General features: G+C 63.5%; 1 protein-coding gene across 4 annotated transcripts in view; it reads right to left on the reverse strand.

The window, feature by feature from the left end:
* The window catches only part of DDR1 (discoidin domain receptor tyrosine kinase 1), a 31,191-nt gene extending 15,792 nt beyond the window's left edge, over window positions 1–15,399 (reverse strand). Inside the window, exons 1-7 of one of the 4 annotated variants that reach the window (XM_075016778.1) lie at window positions 15,380–15,399; window positions 10,831–10,905; window positions 2,304–2,435; window positions 1,926–2,028; window positions 1,254–1,482; window positions 772–919; window positions 580–682 (exon numbers count right to left, since the gene is read on the reverse strand). In XM_075016778.1, the coding sequence (XP_074872879.1) occupies window positions 580–682; window positions 772–919; window positions 1,254–1,482; window positions 1,926–2,028; window positions 2,304–2,379 (659 nt within the window). In that variant the 5' untranslated portion in view covers window positions 2,380–2,435; window positions 10,831–10,905; window positions 15,380–15,399. Of the gene's footprint in view, window positions 1–579; window positions 683–771; window positions 920–1,253; window positions 1,483–1,925; window positions 2,029–2,303; window positions 2,436–6,438; window positions 6,582–10,830; window positions 10,906–11,630; window positions 11,811–15,379 lie in introns of those variants that run through there. The other 3 variants (XM_075016777.1, XM_075016780.1, XM_075016779.1) reach the window with 3 other exon arrangements.
* Window positions 15,400–23,613: the final 8,214 nt, after the last annotated feature.

Below are 23,613 nucleotides of genomic sequence, written 5' to 3' on the forward strand. Positions count from 1 at the left end.
CACGTACCCACCCGAGCCACCATCCATCCACCAGACCCAACTACCCGTCCTCCCGTCCATCCACGTACCCACCCGAGCCACCATCCATCCACCAGACCCAACTACCCGTCCTCCCGTCCATCCACGTACCCACCCGAGCCACCATCCATCCACCAGACCCAACTACCCTTCCTCCCGTCCATCCACGTACCCACCCGCATCACCATCCATCCACCAGACCCAACCACCCGTCCTCCCGTCCATCCACGTACCCACCCGAGTCACCATCCATCCACCAGACCCAACTACCCATCCTCCCGTCCATCCACGTACCCACCCGAGCCACCATCCATCTCCCCCCAACTTGTTCTAACCAACCACCCAACAAGTTCATCCACTTCCAGGTCTATCTTAACTATCCGCCCCTCCACCCCCAGCTCCCTCTTCACCCATGGGTCCGCCTCCCAACCGACCTCCTGAGCTGCCCCCGCCCCGCAGGCATGGATCACCTGCTCCCAGCGGGCCGGGCCGGGGGCTGGCACAGCGTCTGAGTGGGGACTAGCCGGGGCGGCGATGGGGGCTTGGGGGTTAGGAACTCACTTGCTGACGCTGTAGCCGTCGTAGGTGGAGTCGTTGAGGCGGACGAGCTCCGAGTGGAGAGTCATGGTCTGGCCCAGCGGGATGGTGTAGGACTGGAGTCCGTCTGGCGGGGGAGACGGAGATGTGGGTCAGACCCCGGGACCCAGGCGATGGGGGGGAAGGGCAGAGGGAGGCGGGGGCGGGGCGCCTCACCGCGCCAGACGCAGCCGTACAGCTCCACGCGCAGGCAGACGCTCATGACGCGGTCGGCCCGGGGGTAGAAGCGCACGTAACGGGCAATGACGGGCGGCCCCAGGTCCTTCAGCACCACCTCATCGGTGTTCTCGTTGCCGGAGATCACCTGGCCGGGGGAGGGGCGAGTCACTCCCCCAGCGCCAGAGCCCCGCCCACCTGCTGGGACCCCCTCCCCCCCCGGTGCGCTCGCCCCCCACCCCCTTGCGTCACACTGGGACACCCCCGCCTGGAGGGGTGTGGTCTCCCTCTGGGCGTAACCCTGGGGGCCACCCCCTCGGGAGACCTCCCCCACCGCTGGGCAATGATGTCACAGGGAGCCGTGGTGTCACCGGGAGTCAATTATGACATCACCAACGGGAGGCATTGGAAGGGGAAGCCCAGCCCCCCACCCCTCCCGCCGCCCCGAGCCCCTCCCCCGGCGGCCCAGCCCCTCCCCCCACCTCGTTGCCCCAGCGGTCCCGCCAGGCCAGCCAGTGGCGCCGGTCGCGGCTGTAGTGGAGGCGGTAGGCTCGGGCGAACTCCTTGCCGTGGCCCCCGGCGTGGCGGCCCTGGGTGCCCACCAGCGTCAGGAAGTGCAGCCGGCGCAGGTCCACCTCCAGGAACTCGGCGTCGTTGGGGTAAACGGGCCCTGCCGGGCACCAGGCCCCGTCCCCGTCGTTGGTGTCCAGCCTGCGCCGGGCGACAGGAGGCGGAGGGGTCACCGGAGGGGGGCAGAGGGGTTGGGGGGGGAACAGGAGGCGGAGGGTTCACTGGGGGGGTGGAGGGATTGGGGGGGGGCTGGCAGGGGGGGCAGGAGGCGGAGGGGTCACCAGGACTGGCGGAGGGGTTGGGGGGGCTGGCCCAGGGGAGACAGGAGGCGGAGGGGTCACCAGGGGGGCAGAGGGGTTGGGGGGGCTGGCCCGGGGGGGGGACAGGAGGCGGAGGGGTCACTGGGGAGGCGGAGGGGTTGGGGGGACAGGAGGCGGAGGGGCAGAAGGGCTCCGAGGTGGCGGGGACAGGATACGGAGGGGTTTGTCGGGGGGGCTGGTGGGAGGGGCTGTTGGGGGGGGCTGTCAGAGGGGCCAAAGGGCGGGGGGGCGGGGACTGTCGGGGGGCTCCAGGGGGGCTCTCACCGGCTGTGCCGGGCGGCGGTGGATTCAGACCAGGCGCTGGAGGCCGACAGGTCCTCGTCGGGGATGGTGCGGTCCTGCATGCCGAGCGCGTAGCGGCACCGGGCTGTGGGGGGGGCGGAGCGGGGAGACCTGAGTCCCCAGACGCCCCCCATGGCCTGACCCCCCCCACCCCCCACTGCCCCCCCAGCCGGAGTGGAAGAGGCAGAGCCCCAGTGCAGCCACAAGGGGGCGCCCAGCCAAGGAGCTCCCTCCCCCATGGACCCCCAGCCCCCCAGCCCAGCCCCCTTTCCCTCTCCCTGCCCCCCACATACCCCCCAAGCCCCCACTGGCCCCCCCAAGGCCTCTATCAAGCCCTGAGCCAGGAGGGCCCAGCCATACCTAGATCGAAGTGCCCTTCCAGTTCCGACGCCCAGACGGACACCCAGAGGAAGCAACAAAGGATTATGGGATTCATCGTGGGCCCCCCAGGTCGCAGGCGCTCACGTTAGGCCAGCCAGGGGGTCGTCGTGCCTGCGAGAGGGAGACAGCGGGGTCAGTCCGGCGGCTATCCCCCACCCCTGCATCAAGATGCAGCCACCTCTGGGGCGGAAGAGCCATGCTACCAGCCACTCAGGGACAGCTCGCCCAGGGCCAAGATGCAGCTGCTTCTAGGGCGGGGCGGCTGGGGACAGCCACACAGAACGGCTCTGCCGAGGGCTGGTCTGCTGGTGCCAAGATGCAGCCACCTCTGGGGTGGGGCAGCTGGGTACCAGCCATACAGAGGGCCCCTGGCTGAGTGCAGTTAGCCTGGGCTGAAGGGGAAATCCGGCCCCGCCCCAGCCAGGATTCCCCAGCCGCTGAGTAACACGGGGCAGAGCAGGGGCTTCCTGCGATTGTTAGTGCTTCCCCAGGCGCAGGCATGAACAACTGGGCGGCACGTGTGTGTGCCCAGACCCCCCCATGTCCTCATGCACACACGCACGTGTGCAGACACCCCCATGTCCTCGTGCACACACACACGTGTGCAGACACCCTCTTGTGTCCTGGAGCACAAACATGTGTGCGCACACCCCCACATCCTGGTGCACATGTATGCACAGACACTCTCATTTCCTAGTGCACAAACGTGTGCACAGCCACCCCTGTCCTTGTGCACACACATGCACAGACACTCTCTTGTGTCCTAGTGCACAAACACACGTGCGCAGACACTGCCGTCCTTGTGCACACACACGTGCACATACACCCTCTTGTGGCCTTGTTCACAAACACACATGTGCGCAGCCACCCCTGTCCTTGTGCACACACACCTGCACAGACACCGTCTTGTGGCTTCGTGCACAAAGACACGTGCGCAAGGCACCCTCGTGTCCTAGTGCACAAACGTGTGCACAGCCACCCCCTTGTGTTCTCATGCACACGCGCCTTTGTGCCCCAGTGCACAAACACACACCTGCGTGCACAGACCCCGCCCCTCCCCCGTGTCCTGCTGCAGACACCCCTACCCACAAGTCCTATTACACGCGCCTCCTGCTTTCACGCCCCGCTCGTGCGCTTCCACACGTATGAACCTGTGCACGGGCAGAGTTGGTTGGGCCGGGAAGTGACTCTCCATTCCGCTGGACGCGGCAGGGACCTGCCATGGGGTGACGGGATCCCCACGCCCCGCCCCCACTCGTGGGACTCTGAGCAGGACACCTGGGTTCCCGCCCCGCCATCAGGGTGAGGGGGGGAAGGCCCTGCAGCATCACCCCCCAACCCCCCATCGGCAGCCCCCCCGCAGCCCAGTGCCCCCCTCTGCCTCCCCGGCCCCTTCCCAGCAGCGGGAGCCCCAGCAGGGGGGGGGCCGCCGGCCAGCTGCTCTGACCAGGCATTGCCGGAATGTCAGTGCCAACAGCTGCCGGCCCCACGCCTGGTAAACAGCAGCTGACAGGCGGGGGGGCCGGGCAGGGGGGAGGGCTTTGTACCCACGAGGGGCTGAGCAAAGCCCAGCTGGGCCCTAGGCAGGGCCTGGGGAGTGGGAGTGAGGGCCACCGGCAGGGCTGGGGGGCAGGGACTGGGGGGGCTGGAGTGAGGGGCATCGACGGGGCTGGGGGGCGCAGATGAGGGGCGCCGGCCGGGCCGAGGGGCTCTCGAGCAGGGTGCTGCGTGGGGCTGGCGTTCGGCTTGCGGCCGCGCTGAATTCCTGGCCCATTCCTCAGCCGGCCTCCCTTCCGTGGAGGCCCGGACCAGCCACACGCCTGGAGCACCAGATGAGACCCCCAAAACCACCCCTCTCTGCGGGGGGCAGGGAATGGGGCAGGGTCTGGCCCCTCTAGGGGCGCCGGCTCCCCCCAGGCCCAGGCAGGACTGGCTGGCTGTGGGGCAGGCAATGGGGCAGGGCCTGGCCCCTCTAGGGCAGCTGCCTGGCTCCGGTGGTCCCTCGGCAAATCCATTTACAACACCGACTCCTCGCTGGGCTGTCTGCCTGGCTGAGTGCCGGAGGCAGCTGGGTATGCGGCGCCCAGCCAGGGTGACACAGTAGGGGAGGGGAGGGAGGCCTGGGGCCGACTGGCCGACTTCAGGACTCCTGGGTTCTCCCTGCGGCTGGGAGGGCAGTGGGGGCTGGTGGTTAGAGCAGGGGCTGGGAGCCCGGATGCCTGGGTTCTCTCCCAGTGCTGGGAGGGCAGTGGGGGCTGGTGGTTACAGCAGGGGGCTGGGAGCCCGGACGCCTGGGTTCTGTCCCCAGCTCTGGGAAGGGAGTGATGTCTAGTGGTTAGAGCGGGGAGTTGGCCATGTGATTTCTGGGCTCTCTGCTGCCTTACCTCCCCCCCTCCCCCCACCTCTCTGGCATGCCGCCGGCATGGTTCTCCATTCAGGCCCCGCACAATGGCCCGGCGGGGGAGGCGCGTCTCTGTGCCGGCGGGCGGGGGCGGGGCCGGTTCGCTCGGCTGCCCTCGACTTTGCCCTGCTGTGCCGCCAGCAGGGCCTGGTATCTCGTTAACCTTCAGCCGAGCGCCAGACCCACACGCACGACAGGGCTGGTGCCAGCCCGGTTCCCCTCTCCTGCTGGGGGTTCCCCCGCCCCAAACTGGGCCAAAACCCCACCGCCAGCGCCGGCTCGGGGAACCGCCAGGAGGCTGGGGCTCCGCACCCACCTCCGGCTGCTTTCTCTCCAGGCGGCACGACCCTGCACCGCTCCCTGGGGAAACAGCTGGCGTTCGGAGTCAGGAGAGACCTCCTGCGGGTGGAATCAGTTTTGTTCCCTGCGCCAAGGGACACGTGGATGCGCACCCACAGCCACAAACAGGCGCTCTGCTCACCAGCGGGACGGCCGCCCGGCGCACCCCTCCCAGGCAACAAACGGGAGAGCAGCTTCCACCAACCGACGCGTCGCAGGAGGCGGGGGGGGGGGATGTTTTGGCCAAATTCCCGCCCCGCCCAAAAGCCCGGAGACAAAGCGGGAGCTGCCGGCTGGCGTGGCCACCGGACGCCCCCCCGAGCTCGGCCACCAGCCGCGGCTCAGTGCCACCCCCAGACCCCGACTTTCCACACCTGCTCGCCGGGTCACTCGCGTCCCTTTGCCGGCGTAACGCCCCTCTGCCCCGCAGGCAGGAAGGGCACCCGGCCAGCCACTGCACGCCCAGGGGGCCCAGTCCACGGCGCAGCTGGAAACGCTGAGGGACTGCGGGGCGCTCGGAGAAAGAACAGAAAAGGACCGGCCTAACCGAGCCAGATTTGAACCCGCTACGTCCAGAACCAGATCGGCTCCCAGGCAAATTCCCCAACTGCCGGCCTGATCTCCGGATCTCCGCCGAGCTCTGGTTAGAGCCGACCCCCCGACCCAGCCCACACCCCCGGCCGAACGGGTCGACCTGGACTGACGCCGCCGTCCCCGAGACCCGAATTTGCCTGATGCTAAGACAAAGCCACGACAATCCGCTCCCGAGGGATTGCAATAAGACCACACTCAGTCGTCAGCAACCGCTGCCTGCTCCAAGACCAACGCGCTAAAAGCGAATCAACAATGGTCTCGTTAGCACCAATCCAACAGCTCCATTACAGGGATCGCCTCGTCTAGCACATCCCTGCCGGGCGGAAGAATACCCGCTACTAACCGGAGATCGCCGCCGCAGAGAAAGAGGTGGATTGTAGTAGCGGGAGTCTGTCCGGTTACCGACGCTGCCGGCAGCCGAGACCTAGAGCTGTACTAAATTACCGTGCTCGCTTTTCCTCCACGGCTCGCTTTCATTTCGCCCACTCACATGTTGATCCTCCCGATACCCCAGTTATGCCCCGTTGCATCTGTGGGGAAACTGAGGCACAGGGCCTCTAAGGGCCGGACTCACAAAGGAACATAAGAGCGGCCGGGCAGGGTCAGACCACAGGTCGATCCAACCCAGGGTCCTGTCTGCCAACAGCAGTCAAAGCCAGGTGAGAACAGACGAGGAATCATCCCAGCCGGCGATCCAGCCCGTTGCCGATTCTCAGCTGCCAGCAGAGGCCAGGGCCGCCAGCCCTGCCCATCCTGGCTCGTCGCCATTGACGGCCTTACCCATAAGCGTATCTAGTTCTTTTGTGAACTCTGTCCTTCTCGTGCTCTTCACAGCCTCCTGCGGCGAGGCGTTCCACAGGTTAATGGTGGTCTGCGGGAAAACCAACTTCCCTTTGCGTGCTTAAAACCTGCTGCCCATTGGCTGGCCCCTCGATCTTGTCTCACGGCAACAAGTCAGGCACTTTCCCTTGTTTATTTTTTTCCACGTCACGTGTGATTTTATAGACTTCTCCCCCTCCCCCTTTGCCATCTCCCCACACACGGCCCCGTTCCGAACCCCGAATCGTTTTGGCTCAACGTGGCCTCTGGCGCATGCGGCTGGACTTGTAAGTGCCTGGAAAACCCCTGGGATCCACCCAGCCGGGGGAGAAACAGGGACCCAGCAGGCGGGGCGGGAAGCAATTGAAATGAACCAATGGGAGATAGGGATCTAAGCCCCTCCCCTTCCCCCAGGAGAGGTGATAGGTGGGGGCAGCAGGGGGGTGTTCTCAGCTGACAGTCCACAGCTGGGCTGGGCAGCGAATCTCCTGCCAAGCTCTTAGCCTAGCGAGTTCCAGCCGTCCCCGTGAGACCCGGGTTCGAATCCCGGCTCTGCCTGATGGGATTGGAATTTGACTCCGCCGCCGCCCGAGGCACCGAGCCCCAAGCCTGACTGGTTTCCCCCCACCTCCTGGAGAAGCCGCGCCCCTCCGGATCAGACAGCAAAAGGCTGCAAGAGACACCCAGCCCAAGAACCGCCCCGCCCTCTGACAACCGGCGCTCCTGCCTCTGGTCCCGCCGACGCCGTCTACAAACATTTCCCCGCCGTGGCCGAGCGTCGGCCAAGAGGAGTCGGCTTTAACCAACCAGCGGCGGTAAACGTCAATTACACCGGCTGCGGCCAGCAAAACCGCCGCACGTTGATTTCTGTCAGCCTCCGGCCGCATTCCCAGCTCCATTCAGGGCTGTCGCGCAGGCCGTGGTTGTACCCCACAGGCGCCGAGAGCAGGGCAAGCAGGAACAGGCTCTGCGGGCAGCCAGCAAGACTTTGGTGAGACAGCCTAGCTGGAAAGGAATCTGAGAACTAGAAAACGAAAGAGCTGACGAGAGCTCGAACCCGGTCCCTGGCCCTCGCGCCAGGGCCAAGCCCCATCCAGCCCGTCCCTGACAGACTCAGCCTAACCTCTGTATCACCGGACCATTAATTTACATGTCCTCATAATTACGCCTAGGAAATGCACTGCTTCAGCACTTTGCCCTTTAACGACACGACGACACCATTAAGAATTACTCTCCCGTACCTGGCCTACTAACCGGCCACCTGCAATAATTAGCACGCCGGCCCGCGCGTGTGTAACGAGCGGGGCCACCCACTCATCTCTGCCACTCGGCCGACGAGCACACGACACTGGCAACCGTTCTCCCGGCGCCTGGAGCTGTACGCGCGCGGCGAGGGGGGTGTTGCTCTGGGCCGTCGGGAAGGCGGTACGACTCGAATGTGGAGCTGAGGGCATTAATTATTCAGTGCGTTACAATTAGCCACTAATGGAGTGACCCGGGCGCTCGACACAGAGACGGGGCAGGGCCAGGGGGACCCCTAATCCCCACCCCCGTGCGCAGGATGCACCGTGTCACATGCACGAAGGCAGGGGGGGCATCCACCACCCCTAGGAGGGCAATCCCAGCTGCGAGCTCACAGCTCATCAGCCCGGCTGCACTGCAGCCTGCCCTGCCGTGCCCGGCTCGGAGGGAGCCCCACTCCGGAACCACCAGCTCGTTAGCCCCAGCGATTACGGGCGACATTAACACTTCAGGAGGGCGTCGCCATTCTCAGTCATGGCCCAGGTTTCGCGTCCCCGTGTCACCCTGACCCCAGAGAGCCGTAAACCCTCACCCAGGCTCCCTGTCGCCTTGCTGCAGCCGGCGGAGGGTTACAGGTAATGGACAGGTCGGTAGGTTACCGAGGGCCTTTCAATGGGTTGAACGCCCTCCAGGCCTGGACCTGGATCACCACCGCCCAATCAGCCCCAGTTCCCAGAGCATCTGTGCCACCCAGCAACATACTGGGCTGCCTCCCTGCCGGGACGCCCACAGCTCATACCAGCCCTGGTCCACTCGGCTGGACACCGCCTCCGAGCGCCCATTTCCTTCCCTGACACACGGGCCACAGCCAGAGACAGCTGACTCTGGGCCACGGGCGTCCGACCAGAGAGAAACGGACTTGGGTTGGGTGGGAGAGATGCCAAGGGAGGCAGAGAGAGAAAAGCTCTCGCCCGAAGACATTTCTGCGGCCCACACAGCCATGGCACAGAAGTCAGGCAGTGTAAAACCGTCTTTGTTGGCCCTTCTGCAGACAAAACTCATCCACCTCCTTGCTTTGCTGGCCACAGACTCAGAAACCAACAGCAAATAATTGACACCTCATCCGGTGACGCTAACCACCCTGGAACGGGCAGCACAAACCACACTGCGGTAAATATATTTAACAGGAACACAAACTCATAACAGCCGCTGTCAGCCGCAATTATGGATCCACACAATAAATCACAGCACACGTCAAGGTAACAGGCACCTTGGTGCACTATAATATAGAAGAATGGGTTTCAAAGTACCCTTTTTGCTGGGGAGAAAAGTGAGTTTCAAGACCCCCCCTCAAATCTCAGCTTCATCTGCCCGCCAATCCGCCACCTTCCTACAACTGTGTTAATTGAGCGCCAAGTGCCGGGGGGGGGCGCGTGTTAATGGGGTCGAAAGGTAAAAATCAATTCCTAATTGTTTTGAGCTAAATCTAATGCAAGCTATTGATGAGAGTTGCCTCTAAGGTAAAGAACCAGGTCATTAGGACCAATCCTTTCGCTATTTCATTCACTCACACATCAATCCAGCTCATAAATTTGCAGCCCTGTGCAATTTATTTCTACACAATAAACCTGACACTGGAGGGCAATCAATAGCGCTGGGAAAAAATCCATAAAACTTCATTTTTTATAGACAAAAATCCTCGCCACCTCTGGCTACAAGCAAAACCTTTTGGAAAATGTGTCAATTTCAAGGAAATTTCACTGTAGCCCAAGTGCCATTTGCTGGTGTTGAAACCTCCCGTTTTGACATTTTCGGGCCGAAATGTTTCATGCCCTCGTCTGGAAACGGCATTTAGAAACACGACTCCTTGTTTTGGTAGATGGTGCGTAAACAGCAAAAACCGGATAAGGTCAAAAGCAGAACGAAATGTTTCCTTTTCATTGACATGGAAAAATTTCAGGCCAACTAAATTTATTTTTTCCATTTTGTTTCACGAGATTTTTTGGGGTTCTGAAGTGCAATGAAAAAACAAGTTAAAAAAAAAAAAATCTCCCCATTGGTAAATTCCCTGCAAATGGAAAACAGATATCTGATCCTGGGTCAGATATCTGAAAGCACTAGGTTCTGACTGAAATAAAATGCAATTTTGGTCTTTGAAAAGTTACTTCCGCACGCCCGGCCCACAGCCACACGTACTTTCTTCCTTGGAAGAAAAAATGAGTTTCTAACTCCCCTTTTTACAGAAAAGTGAGTTTCAAGTGACCCTCCAATCCCACCTCACAATCCCACAAACACCACGAACATCACACACAACCCAGGACAAGAAGGGACCACAGAGAACCAGCAATAAGTTTTAAGACCCACAACACTTCCAAAACAATACGCATCTATGCAATAAACAACAACATATAACTACATCACACACACATACAAAGCGTCGCAACAGGCAACACATAACCACAAACTAGATGTAAATGCATGAAGTGCAGTGCAGACCATCAAAAGTACATCCACATATACAGATACAGGCAGTATATGAGAACCCACAATTACAACAGCAACACACACAACTAGCTGCAAGAAATAACTACCTGCCAGCACACATCCAACAAGAGACACTCCGACGCATGTCCCGAGACACGATAGTCAACCACAACATGTTCATACACAACGAAACACAGGGCCTGTGAAAATCAGAACACCACAACCCACAACCACCACTGCAATGAATATAGTCACAAGAAACACGGGCAAGACAACGGATGCTTAAACAAGGGAGGCCCCAGTAGGATCCCGGGTCAGATATCGGAAAGCACTAGGTTCTTACGGAAATAAAATGCGATTTTGGTCTTTGAAAAGTTACTTCCACACGCCCGGCCCACAGCCACACGTACTTTCTTCCTTGGAAGAAAAAATGAGTTTCTAACTCCCCTTTTTGCAGAAAAGGCGTTTCAAGTCACCCTCCAATCCCAGCTCTGTCTGCCCACATAAAACGGCGTTACTTGGGTGCCAACCCGCAGGTGTGTTTTCATTGGGGTGAAACATACAAACAACTAATTGTGCTGGGCTAAATCGCAAGAGGCAGATTAAATTTAAAAACACCGCACGTACCTCGGCGTCATCTCAGCTGTCCCTGGGACAGGCCATCCCCATGCAGTATTGGATCCAGGCCCAAGCAGGCGTTGTCTGCAGAAATAATCCCCATGTCACCTTTCACCCCACAGCCTCCGCACTAATGACAACCTTGGCAAGAGCTAACCTGAGCGGCTATCTGTATAACAACAGCACAGCAGGTGGGGCCCCAGACAAGGGGGCAGGACACCTGGGTTCCATTCAGGTCGCAGCCTGGGCACATCCCTGGTCCATCTTGTCCTTCAGATCAACGGGGCAGGGACTGTCTCTCGCTGTGTGTCTGTGCAGCGCCCGGCCCGACAAGGGCCCTGATCTCAGCCGGGGCAGGGACTGTCCCCGGCTGGGTGAAGAGCCAGGCTAGGGGGGACCGGGCTGGTACCAGGCGAGGCGGAGGGGGGGGATCATGGTCAGTACGGGGGGGAGGGACCGGGCTGGGGGATCAGGGCTGGTACTGGGGAAGGCAGAGGAGGGGGAATCAGGGCCGGTACCGGGAACGGGGAGGACCAGGCTGGTACTGGGGCTGGGGGAACCGGGCCGGTACCAAGGGCGGGGGGAGGGGGAACCGGGCCGGTACCGGGGGGGGGAAACCAGGCTGGTACCGGGGCCGGGGGAAGGGGGAACCGGGCCGGTACCAGGGGGGGAACCGGGCCGGACCGGGCCGGTTCGCGGCCGCCCCACCCCCGGGAGCGGGCTGGGAATTTCCCGGCGGCCCCGCCCCTGAACTGGCACCGGACGCGGCCGGTACCGGGGTCACCGCGGGACCCCCGCCCCCGCCTCACCTGCGAACCCCGCCCGGCGCCGCGCTGCGCTGCGGGAGGTACCGGGACGCCGATCCGGGGCGAACCCGGCGCCCAGCGGGCCCCGAACCCCGAACCCCGGCGCGGAGCTCCGCGGCGCGGGCGGTGCGCGGTGCGGCCGGGACTCGCTGGCAGCGCAGGGCCGGGCCGGGCACCCAGCCCAGGAGCGCCGCCGGCTCCGCCTCCGCCGCCGCCTCCTCCCCGGCGTGTCTGCGCGAACACACACACACACCGCCAGACACACACGCGCACACACACACACACCGTGAGACACACACACACACACCGCCTCCTGCACCCACACCCACACCCACACCCACACACCCCGCCTCCTGCACACACACACACACACACCGCCTCCTGCACACACTCACACACACGCACCCCGCCAGACACACACACACACACACCGCCTCCTGCACCCACACCCACACCCACACACCCCGCCTCCTGCACACACACACCCACACACCCCGCCTCCTGCACCCACACCCACACCCACACCCCGCCTCCTGCACACACACACCGCCTCCTGCACACACTCACACACACACACCACCAGACACACACACGCACACCCCGCCTCCTGCACACACACACACACCCACACACCCACACACCCCGCCTTCTGCACACACACACTCACACGCACCTCGTCAGACACACACCCACACCCACTGCCTCCTGCACACACACACCCACACCCCCACACGCACACACGGCCTCCTGCACACACACCCACACCCACCGCCTCCTGCACACACACACTCACGCACCCCGTCAGACACACACCCACACCCACTGCCTCCTGCACACACTCACACACACCCTGCCTCCTCCTCCTCCTCCTCCTCCTCCCCGGTGTGTTTGCACAAACACACACACCCACACACAAGCACGCACACCCCGCCTCCTGCACACACACACTCACACGCACCCCGCCAGACACACACACACACCCACCACCTCCTGCACGCACACACACCCACACACACACACCGCCTCCTGCACGCACACACCCACACACACACCCCGCCTCCTGCACACACACGCACATGCACACCCCGCCTCCTCCTCCTCCTCCCCGGCGTGTCTGCGCGAACACACACACACTCACAGACACACACACACACACCCCCACTGCCTCCTGCACACACTCACACACACGCACCCCGCCAGACACACACACACACACACACCGCCTCCTGCGCACACACACACATGCACACACGGCCTCCTGCACACACACCCACACACACCGCCTCCTGCACACACACACTCACACGCACCCCGCCAGACACACACCCACACCCACCGCCTCCTGCACACACTCACACACACGCACCCCGCCAGACACACACCCACACCCACCGCCTCCTGCACACACACACACATGCACACACGGCCTCCTGCACACACACCCACACCCACCGCCTCCTGCACACACACACTCACACGCACCCCGCCAGACACACGCCGACACCCACCGCCTCCTGCACACACTCACACACACCCCGCCGCCTCCTCCTCCTCCTCCTCCTCGGCATGTTTGCGCAAACACACACACCCACACACACACATGCACGCACCCCGCCAGACACACCCTGCCTCCTCCACACACACACACACACACACCCTGCCAGACACACACCGCCTCCACCTGCCTCCTCCCCTCGCTCCACACACACACACCCTGCCTCCTGCACACACACACACACACACCGCCAGACACACTCACACCCCACCTCCTGCACACTCACATGCACACACCCCACCAGACACACACCCCACCTCCTGCACACACACACGCACACACACCCCTGCCTGCTGCACACACTCACACACACCCCGCCTTCTGCACACACACACACACACACCCCACCTCCTGCACACAATCACACACACACACCCGCCGGACGGACACACACACACCCCGCCTCCCGCACATACTCACACACACACACCCCGCCTCCTGCACACACTCACACACACCCCACCAGACACACACACACACCCCGCCTCCTGCACACACTCACACACACTGCCAGACACACACTGCCTCCACCTGCCTCCTCCCCCCGCTGCGCGCACACACGCGCACACACACAGAGCGCCTCCCTCCACTCCGGTAGGAACACACCCCTCCTTACACACACATACACACACCGCCTCCTTCTCTCCCTACACACACTGCCTCCACCTGCGTTCTCCCCTTGCTACACACACACACACAGCGCCTCCCTCTGCTCCAACAGGAACACAACCCTCCTCTCCCCCCCCCACAGTGCCTCCCTCGGCTCTGCCGTGAACACCCCGCCACACACACACACAGAGCGCCTCCCACACCAGGGCCCCAGGAGAGGGAGGGCTGGGGCTGGGGCTGGGGCTGAGGCAGTGGCTGGAGGCAGCTCTCCCAGCCAGGGGCCCAGCTCCCCCTAAGCACAGAAAGGAAAAGGGGGCAGGTGGGGGGCGATCCCAGTACGGCTGCTGGCAGCTATCTCCACCTGCCGGCCTGGGAACAGCTGCAAAAGGGGGTTCCTCTCTGCTCCCCTGCGCATTCCTCGGCCTCAGGCCAGGCTGAAGGGAGTTTCAATTACCCCCTCCAAGTGTCAGGGTAAAGTGAGTTTCAGTTAACACCCCCCCAACACCAGGGTAAAGTGAGTTTCAATTACCACCTCCAAATGTCAGGATAAAGTGAGTTTTGGTTACCTTCCCTTCAAACACCAGGGCTAAGTGAGTTTCAATTACCCCCTCCAAATGTCAGGATAAACTGAATTTCAATTACCCCCCCTCCAAAGACCAAGGAAAAGTGAGTTTCAGTTACCCCATCCAAATGCCATGACAAAGGTATTTCAATGGCCCCTCTCCAAACACCAGGATAAAGTGAGTTTCAATTCCCCCCACCCTGTGATAGATTTGGGTATCTCTCAATTCCCCAGGCCCGCTCTCACTCCAGGATCAAGTGAGTTTCAAGTTATCCCCAACCTCCCAAAGCTAGGAGAAAGGGAATTTCAATTCTCCCCTTCCTGTTGTGGAAAAGGAGTTTCAACCTGAACACACACACACCGTTTCAAATTGGCACCCACTTTTGTGGGTAAAATGAGGCTTAAATTCCTCCCACTTGTCATCTGAATGACTGTGGGCTTTGATGAGACCAATTAGCTCTTTGTTCTTAGCTCAGAACAAAGTGAATTATAAATTTGCTGTCCTGCTTGGACAATAATGAGTTTCAAGTCCCCCGTCTGGGGGGACAAATTGAGTTTCATATCTACCCTTTTGAGGGGATCAAGTTAAAAACCTTACCAGCTGGAAAAGAAGAGTTTCAAGTCCATCTTCTGCCTGGGGGGAAATGTGAGTTTCAAGTCGCCCCTGCACAAGAACACTGCCCTTGGTTTTGCCCCCCTCTTTCACAGCCTACTGGTGTCTCCATAAGACATTCCTGGAGTTCAGAGTGCCTGGTTTCCATCCGCAGCTCTGGGAAATTTTGTATGGAAACTCACATTTTCCCCACAGCCAGAAGGGGAACATGAGACTATTTCACCCCACAAGACAAAGGAGCTGAAACAAATTGTTCTTCCCAAAAAGCCATGGTTTAAAACTCATATTGTCCTAACAAGATGGGGGGACTTGAAACTCACATGTTCCCCAGGAGGAAGTGGGGTGGACTTGAAACTCACATTTCCTATCACGACTCGTTTTTTCACAGCCAAGAGCTGGGGTCGGAAACGTACATCTTCCCTGCAGCTGGACGTGCCTTCAAAACTCATTTATTCCCAGCAAGAGGCAACAGCTGGCAGAAGTGGTGTGAAGTACTCCAGAGTCCAACCGGATATCCTGGCTCCCGCCAGCACGGCTGTGACCCACCTCCCCGAGCTCACGTGGCTTTGGGGACAGGAAAACAGCAAGAGTGAAAGTCGGGATTAGAAAGTACAACAGCAGAAAACAATTTTCCCTGTAGCCACAGGGGCCTGTCCCCTCTGGGTATGGGGGGCAGCTCCCCACCGGCCTAGGACAGGGCCTGGCTGGCTGGCTGGCTTGGGGGGCAGGGAATGGGGCAGACGCCAGCTCCCCCCAGCCCAGGCTCGCAGTGGCGGCCGGTGTGAACACACAGCAGTTCCAGGGAACTCAGCCCTGGCCCCGGGCACCGTGGGGCTGACTCAGAACCGGGTGAGGCGGGCTGGGGGGAGATGCTGGTTTCTGTGCCAGGGTTCCCCAGCCCGGGGGGCAGAGCTGGGCGGGTGCTGGGGGTGGGGAGTGGAGGGGAGGGTTGGGGGGACACGCGAGGGAGCGCGGACTGGGGACGGAGAGGGCCCGGCGGGAGGGAGGCGCCCAGGTGAGTTGGGCCGCAGCTGCCAGGGGACGCGCCCAGCCCTCGTCTGGGCCTGCTGGGGCCAGGCCCGTTCCCTCCCCCGCTGCCTGAGCTGGCAGCAAGTGGGGGGAGGCTGGGATAAAAGGGGGGGTTGCCATGGAGATCACCCCTCCCCCGGCACACACCAGCCCAGGTAAGGAACAATAGGCAGGGAACCCAGGCGTCCTGGCTCCCAGCCCCTCTGCTCCAACCCACCCGACCCCTCCCCGAGCTGGGGAGAGAGCCCAGGAGTCCTGGCTCCCAGCCCCCTGCTCTAACCACCAGCCCCCACTGCCCTCCCAGCGCCAGGGAGAACCCGGGAGTCCTGGCTCCCGGCCCTGCCCCCACCCCTCTCCATAGGACACCCCCATTCCAGCCATGCCCCAGTCCCCTCCCGATGCGCTGAGCTGGCTGGTTCTCAGCTGCGGCGGGAGCCCAGCACAGAGCCCCGGCTGAACAGGCCCTGGCGACTAAGCCCCTCAGGGCTGGACTACGGTCAGCGTTGCTCTGGAGGGGACAGATTTGAGGGCAGCCAAAGGGGGGCAGGCCCCCCAACCTGCCCTCCATTCCCCTCTGCTGCAGCTCCCCGTGTGCGCCCCCAGTCCCCTCCCACCTTCCCCCACCCCCAGGGCAACGGCCCCCGCGCCAGGTGCTGTACGCCCAGCGCAGAACCCAACCATGCCTGCCCCGGGGAGTAGAGGGTTAACGCAGAAGCTCAGCAGCGCTGGGGGGTGCCGGGGGGCTGGGTGGGGGGGGGGATTAGCGGCTGAGCCATAACTCCATGAATAGCGGCTCTGCCAGGGCCCCTCGTGACCCCGGCTTTGTGCTGCAGTTTCAATGGGCTCCATGGAGCCGGCTGCATGAATAGCCTAGCGCGCCTTGGTCTGCTTCGCCCACAGCTGGGGGGAGCAGGCCTGGCAGGGGCTGGGGGGAGGGAGGGAGGGGCACCGGCTGGGCTGGGGGGGCACCAGCAGAGGCACCTACATTCCCCCTTATCTGACTCCCCCGCGGCCCAGCACTGAGTCAGCCGGCGATAAGCTGATGCCAGTTTGGGGGAGAGAGCTCACAGAGCATGTCCCTGAGAGGACAGAGCCCCCCCACCCCCCATTCCCTGCTCCCCTGAGCCAGCCCGGCCCTGCCCTGGGCTGGGGGGAGCCGGACCATAGCAGCTGTCAGGCCCCAGCTGAACAAAGCCAGGTCCCTGTTCAGTGCCAGGCAGGAGGGGACCACGTCTGGTAGGCCCAGGGCTGCTGGAGCGGGGCAGAGAGCAGCTGGGGCTGTTTCCAGGCCCCCCGCTGGCAATAGTCGTGAGTCTGGGGGGAGAGGGTGGATTTTAGCACACACCCAGCCCCACTGGGGAGACTTCAGCAGGTGCAGAATAGCCCTGGTGTGGCCACGGGATGGGAGATGAAAAATACTTCCTGTGGGTGAATTTGAAACCGTCTTTTGCCCCTCTGAAGCGAGGTGGGGCTCCTTAAAACCCATTTTTTTCTCCCAGGAAGAGGGGGTTTTGAAACTACCTTTTAAGCCTGGAAGGAGGGATGGGGGAGAATTTGAAACTAATTTTATCCCAGCATGAGGGTAGGACTTGAAATTCACTCTCCCCTCCCCCCCGCCCACAAGAAGAGGGAACTTGATACCAGTTTTTCACCCAGCAAAATGGTGGACTTGAAACTCATTTTCTCCTGACCCGAAAGAGCCGGGGAAGGAAGGGGAGAGTGAAAACCCTTCAAGATTTTAATTTTGACACACAGGGGAGATTTTGACCCAGGTTTGAGGGAAGGGAGGCTCACACCCCACAGCCCTACAGTGCAGGGAGGGGACCCCCAGATTTGAAACTCCTTTTCCCAGCCGGGAGGGGAGACCTTGAAGCAGACGAGGGAGAGATATGGCTGCAGCTGTATATGGATTTCTCTCTCTCACGCGCACACAGGGCCCCAGTGTCCCCAGCCCGCCGGAGCGTCCCTACGGCTCCTGCTCTCTCCCCACATCTGCGCCCATCTCGGGGCCCCTGGGCTGTGACAGGGGCAGATACTGGACGACCTCAGAACCCCACAGCTGCATCGGTGCCACTCACTCTCCACCTGCAGCCCCAGCCTGGCCCCCCTCAGCCCTGCCGGTGCCCCCCAGCCCCTCCTGGACCCTGCCCATGATGCCAGTGGTGGGCGGGGGGCAGGCCAGGCGTGGGGGGCAGCAGCCAGGGCTGGGCTCACAAGTGGGTTTTTATCTGCCCAGATTCCTGGCTTCTGGAGCTGTTAAATATAGACTCAGGCCGGGGGCTGGCAGGGACGAGGGCCAAACAGAGGAGACACACACACATACACACACACACACAGACACCACAAAACACACCAGACAACCCCCCACACCACATACACACACACCCCTCCCCTGCCCCCAAACACTGCACAAACCCCGCACACCAAAAACACACAACACACCACACAACCCCCCCCACCTCATACACACACCCCACATACCCTCCTGCACCCTCAAACACCGCACAAAACCCACACCACATACACACACACACCAAACACACATCACACCCAAACCCACACCCACCCACCCTTCCACCCCCCCAAACACCGCACAAACCCCACACCACACACACACACACACACACACACACACACACCAGACCCCACATACACACACCCACACTCACACCAAGGCTGGTTGCTTCCCAAGCGCCAGCTCAGTGACTTTCTTCTCCGCTCGTCTCAGGCCCCAGTTTTGGGTCTGTCGGGGCTTTGCGTTCCCATTGAGACCCTCGCCGCCTCCACACACACAGCAGCACAAGGCGGCACAGGCCCACAAGGCAACAACCACACACCGTGCAACCTGGTGACACATCCACACCCCCACCTGCCAGCTGGCCCCTCCCAGCCACACCCCACCCCACCCCACACACGCCCGAGGCCAGGTTCCTGCCCAGGGCAGCGCTAAACCCCTGCTGGGGGATGGGGGGAGGTTCCAGATTCCTACTGAATCCGGTCCAGGTTTCCCTTCCCACTGGGCCAGGCCTGGGCGTAACAGAAACCCTGGAACTGGATTATCCCATCCCAGGAATGGACTCAACAGACCCCCCCCCGCCCCCCGCACACTCCTTGGGGCCTCCAGCCACCATTAGTGAGGTCTCCATTATTCACCAGCCGGGCTGTGAGAGGAGCCCCCCCACCGCGGGAAGAGGGGGAGCTGGTGAATTATTCAGAGGCCCCAGGAAGGCAGCTGCAACCAATCAATGAACTGGCAGGGGGCGGGGGAGAGGGGGCTGGGACTCAGCTCCATCCCCTTCCAGGGGGGAAACTGAGGCACAGAGCTACACCATCTGCTTCCCCACCGGGGATAGAAGCCCGGACTCCCAGGTTCCTTCCCCCCCACCCCCCCAGCCCAGGAGGGAACCCAGGAGTCCTGGCTCTCAACCCCTGCCCCCACTGCCCTCCAGAGAGAACCCAGGAGTCCTGCGGGACCCTGCTGAGCTGTTGGCTCTGGCCTGGGCCCCAGGTGTGAAATGTCTCACCCTGGCCCTATGCTATTTACAGGGGCTCCTCAGCGCCAAGGGGGCTGGAGCCTGGGGCAGGCGCTCTGATCCCTCCTCCCCCCTGAGCTGCAGGATGGGTAAGCAGTGTGAGCTCCCCCGCGGCCGCAGGAGGGGAGGGGGGCCTAGCGGTTATGGGGGGCAGGGACCAGGACTCCTGGGTTCTCCCCCCAACTCTGTGTCCAATAACTCCCCCACTGCCAGGGGGGCGGGAACCAAGGGGCGCCCTTGGCAGCCCCTCCCCGACAAGCCCTAACAGGAAGCCAAGGGGGGCGACATGGGCTGGATCAATGCACTTGCCAAGGTGACCCCCAACGCAGCCCCCCCTTCACCGCAGAGCGGGAGCCAAGGGGTTAACCCCATTGCTGGCCCGAGAGAGCAGGGGAGCTGCTAGGCCCAGTCTGCCCCCAGAGCTGGGTTGTGGGAGGACCCAGGAGTCCTGGCTCTCAGCCCCTGCTCTAACCACCAGCCCCCACTGCCCTCCCAGCACTGGGGAGAACCCAGGAGTCCTGGCTCCCAGCCCCTGCTCTAACCACCAGCCCCCACTGCCCTCCCAGCACTGGGGAGAACCCAGGAGTCCTGGCTCCAGGCCCCTGCTCTAACCACCAGCCCCCACTGCCCTCCCAGCCCCAGGGAGAACCCAGGAGTCCTGGCTCCCAGCCCCTGCTCTAACCACCAGCCCCCACTGCCCTCCCAGCGCCGGGAGAACCCAGGAGTCCTGGCTCCCACCCCTGCTCTAACCACCAGCCCCCACTGCCCTCCCAGCACTGGGGAGAACCCAGGAGTCCTGGCTCCCAGCCCCTGCTCTAACCACCAGCCCCCACTGCCCTCCCAGCGCCGGGAGAACCCAGGAGTCCTGGCTCCAGGCCCTGCTCTAACCACCAGCCCCCACTGCCCTCCCAGCGCCGGGAGAACCCAGGAGTCCTGGCTCCCGGCCCTCCCCCAAGCCCAGCCCGCCGGAGCGCTGATCTCATGGCTCATTTGCAGCACTGACCTTTGAATCCTTCAATGCAAACAAGAGTCAGGGCTAAAAATACCCCCGCCCCTCCCCCCCGGGGTGAACCGGGGCCTGGCCCGGGCGTGGGGGGGCAGGAGTCTGGAGACAGACGGGCCAGCCCAGGCCTGAGCGCCCCCCACTTGCGCCCCCTGCCCTGCCGGTGCCCCCCACTCCTGCCCCCCACTCCTGCCCCCAGCCCTGGGCTATGAATGACTCCATGTTTTCGACTCCTGTTCAGAAACCGAAGCGACAGACTCCACTTGGCTTCCCGCCGCCCCCCCGAGCCATCGATCTCCCTTCAGACCTGGTCCCTATGGGGTGAGGCCTGGCTCTGCCCTCCCGGACTCCTGGGTCCCATTCTCCAGCTCACACGTCTCCTGCTGGGGACCGGGATCCCTCCCCCAAACATTGGGCTGTTCCCATCCACTGGCCAGGCCGGAGCCAGCGCCCCGATGAGGGACAGGTCCCTGCCCTATTCCCTGCCCCCTGAGCCAGCCAGTCCCTGCCCTGAGCCAGGGGGAGCTGGCGCCCCTAGAGGGGCCAGGCCCTGCCCCATTCCCTGCCCCCCGAGCCAGCCAGTCCCTGCCCTGAGCCAGGGGGAGCCGGTGCCCCTAGAGGGGCCAGGCCCTGCCCCATTCCCTGCCCCCTGAGCCAGCCAGGCCCCCCACCTTGCAGGGCTGTTGATGGCCCGTGCCTGGTCTCTCCCCTAGACAGCTGTAGGGGGATGGGGTGGGGGTGGGGAGGGAGCAGCTGGGGGTTGATGGCAACAGCTGGGGTGGGGGTGGGGTGGGGGAGGGGAAATGCCAGCCCAGCCCCCTGCAGCAGCGTGGGAAAAGAACCCAGGAGTCCTGTGCCCCTCCCCGTGCTGGGCCTCTGCTGGGCACCGAGCACTCTGGGTCAGCCCCCCAACCTCCCGGCCATGGCACTGGGGAAGCACATAAGTGCTGCCCTCTGCCCCACAGCTGGGGAGTGTCGGGGGGCTATGCAGGGGGAGCTGCCTGGTCAGCCCTCAGCTGGGCCCCGGGCGCCTGGAAAGAGCAGGTGCCTGTCAGAGCAGGGTGAGAACCCAGGTGTCCGGTCTCCCGCCCCACCCTGCTCCAACCACCAGCCCCCACTGCCCTCCCAGCGCCGGGGAGAGAACCCAGGCGTCCTGGCTCCCTGCCCCCGGCTCTAACCGCCAGCCCCCACTGCCCTCCCAGCGCCGGGGAGAGAACCCAGGCGTCCTGGCTCCCACCCCCCAGCTCTAACCACCAGCCCCCACTGCCCTTCCAGCGCCAGAGAGAGAACCCAGGCGTCCTGGCTCCCTGCCCCCTGTTCTAAGCACCCGCCCCCACTGCCCTCCCAGCACTGGGGAGAGAACCCAGGAGTCCTGGCTCCCACCCCCCGGCTCTAACCACCAGCCCCCACTGCCCTCCTGGAGCCAGCCAGACCCCAGGTGTCCTGACCCAACCCCGGGTCCCAGGAGGCTGAGTCCTGCCTAGGCAGCCCCGGGCGGTGGTGGGCCCCATCCCGCCAGTGTGCCAGGGGCTCCCCGCCAGGCGCTGGGCCCAGACTTCGGCACGCCGGCTGGGGCCAGCTGCTAATTGGTGCCTCTGCGGAATTCCTGCCCTGTGACTCAGCCCCACCGCCTGGGGGATTAGGGAGCCAAGGACACAGGGAGGGCAGCGGGGGTAGTGGTTAGAGCGGGGGGGCAGGACTCCTGGGTTCCTTCCAGGCTCAGGTGGGGGGCTGGGGCGCAGGGGGCTCCGGGGCAGGACTCCTGGGTTCCCTCCGGGCTCAGGTGGGGGGTTGGGGCGCAGGGGGTCCGGGGCAGGACTCCTGGGTTCTCTCCCGGCTCGGGGGTGGGGGGGACAGGTGGCGAACGACTGGCCCCGCGGGGGCGCCTGGGGTCCCAGCCTGGGGTCACGGGAGCAGACAGGGCGGGAAATGGGAGCTGGCCCGAGCTCTGGGGCTGGAGGGGGTCGTGGGGCTGAGCAGGATCGGGCCCAGTCCCAGAGCGGGGGGGGCACCGGGCAGACGTGGGGGGGGAGGGGGGAGTTGACCCGGTCCTGGCTCCGCGCTGACCCCTGGCGGCCGCGCCACAGCCCCGGGAGCATTTCCCAGGCGGATGGGGGGGGGGGCGGACGGACACCGGACGGGGGGAGCCCCCGGCGGGGGGGGGCTGCAGGCCGGGGGGGTCAGGACCCGAGAGAGCGAAAGGCCACGAGAGGGCAGCGGAGGGTCGGGAACTGGTACGGGGTACCGGGGAGCGTACGGGGGGGGGGGGCTCACCTCCGCCCCGCCCCCGCAGTCTGGTCCCAAGGGGGCGGGGCTTCTCACCGTCCTTTCCCACGTCCCATTCACCTGTCGGGCCCACTCCGGCCGGGGCCCCGCCTACCGACCCTTCCGCCAATCACAGCCCGTCCCCTCTGTCGGCCAATCAGAAGGCCGGGACGGCCAGCCAATGGGAGGAGGAGAGGCCCGCTTTTTCCCAGCGTGCCGCGCGGCGGGAGGAGGGCGGCCAAGGAGCCGCGCTGGCGTCGCCCCGGCGGGGTCGGTGGGATCCGCTGCCATCCTGCCCCGGGGCTGGCGGCCGCGGCTCGGTGGGGGGCTGCCCGGAAAGTGGGGCGCCCGGGCCGCGGTACGTGAGCGGCCGCGCCCAGCGGGAACCGCCGGGGGGCACCCAACCCGGGGGTGCGGGGCGCTGCACGGAGTCGGGGCAGCGAGACCCTGGGGGTGCGCGGCGCTGCACGGAGTCGGGATAGAGAGAGCCCGGGGGTGCGCGGCGCTGCGCAGACTGAGAGCAGAACGACCCCTCCCCAGCTTGGTTCCCCGTGGCTCTTGGAGAGCGAGGGTGTGTTTGTGTTACACACGAGGGTGCATTTACAGGGGTGGGCAAGTGCCTTTGTGCGTGGCTGGGGATGGGCGTGTACGCACGTGGATTGTGAGGGTGTTGGCTGCCGCGGTTGTGAGCGTGTGTTGTGTACGCCTCTCTGTGCCTGGCTCTGTTGCGCGGATGAGCGTGTGCTGTGGGGTGGGACCTGTGTGCCCCTGGGGTTTGAGCTGGTGGGTTGTGCAGGGCAGTGAGTGTTGTGAGAGG

This window comes from Carettochelys insculpta, chromosome 22 (genome assembly GCF_033958435.1).
Source record: "Carettochelys insculpta isolate YL-2023 chromosome 22, ASM3395843v1, whole genome shotgun sequence".
Lineage (NCBI taxonomy): Eukaryota > Metazoa > Chordata > Testudines > Carettochelyidae > Carettochelys > Carettochelys insculpta.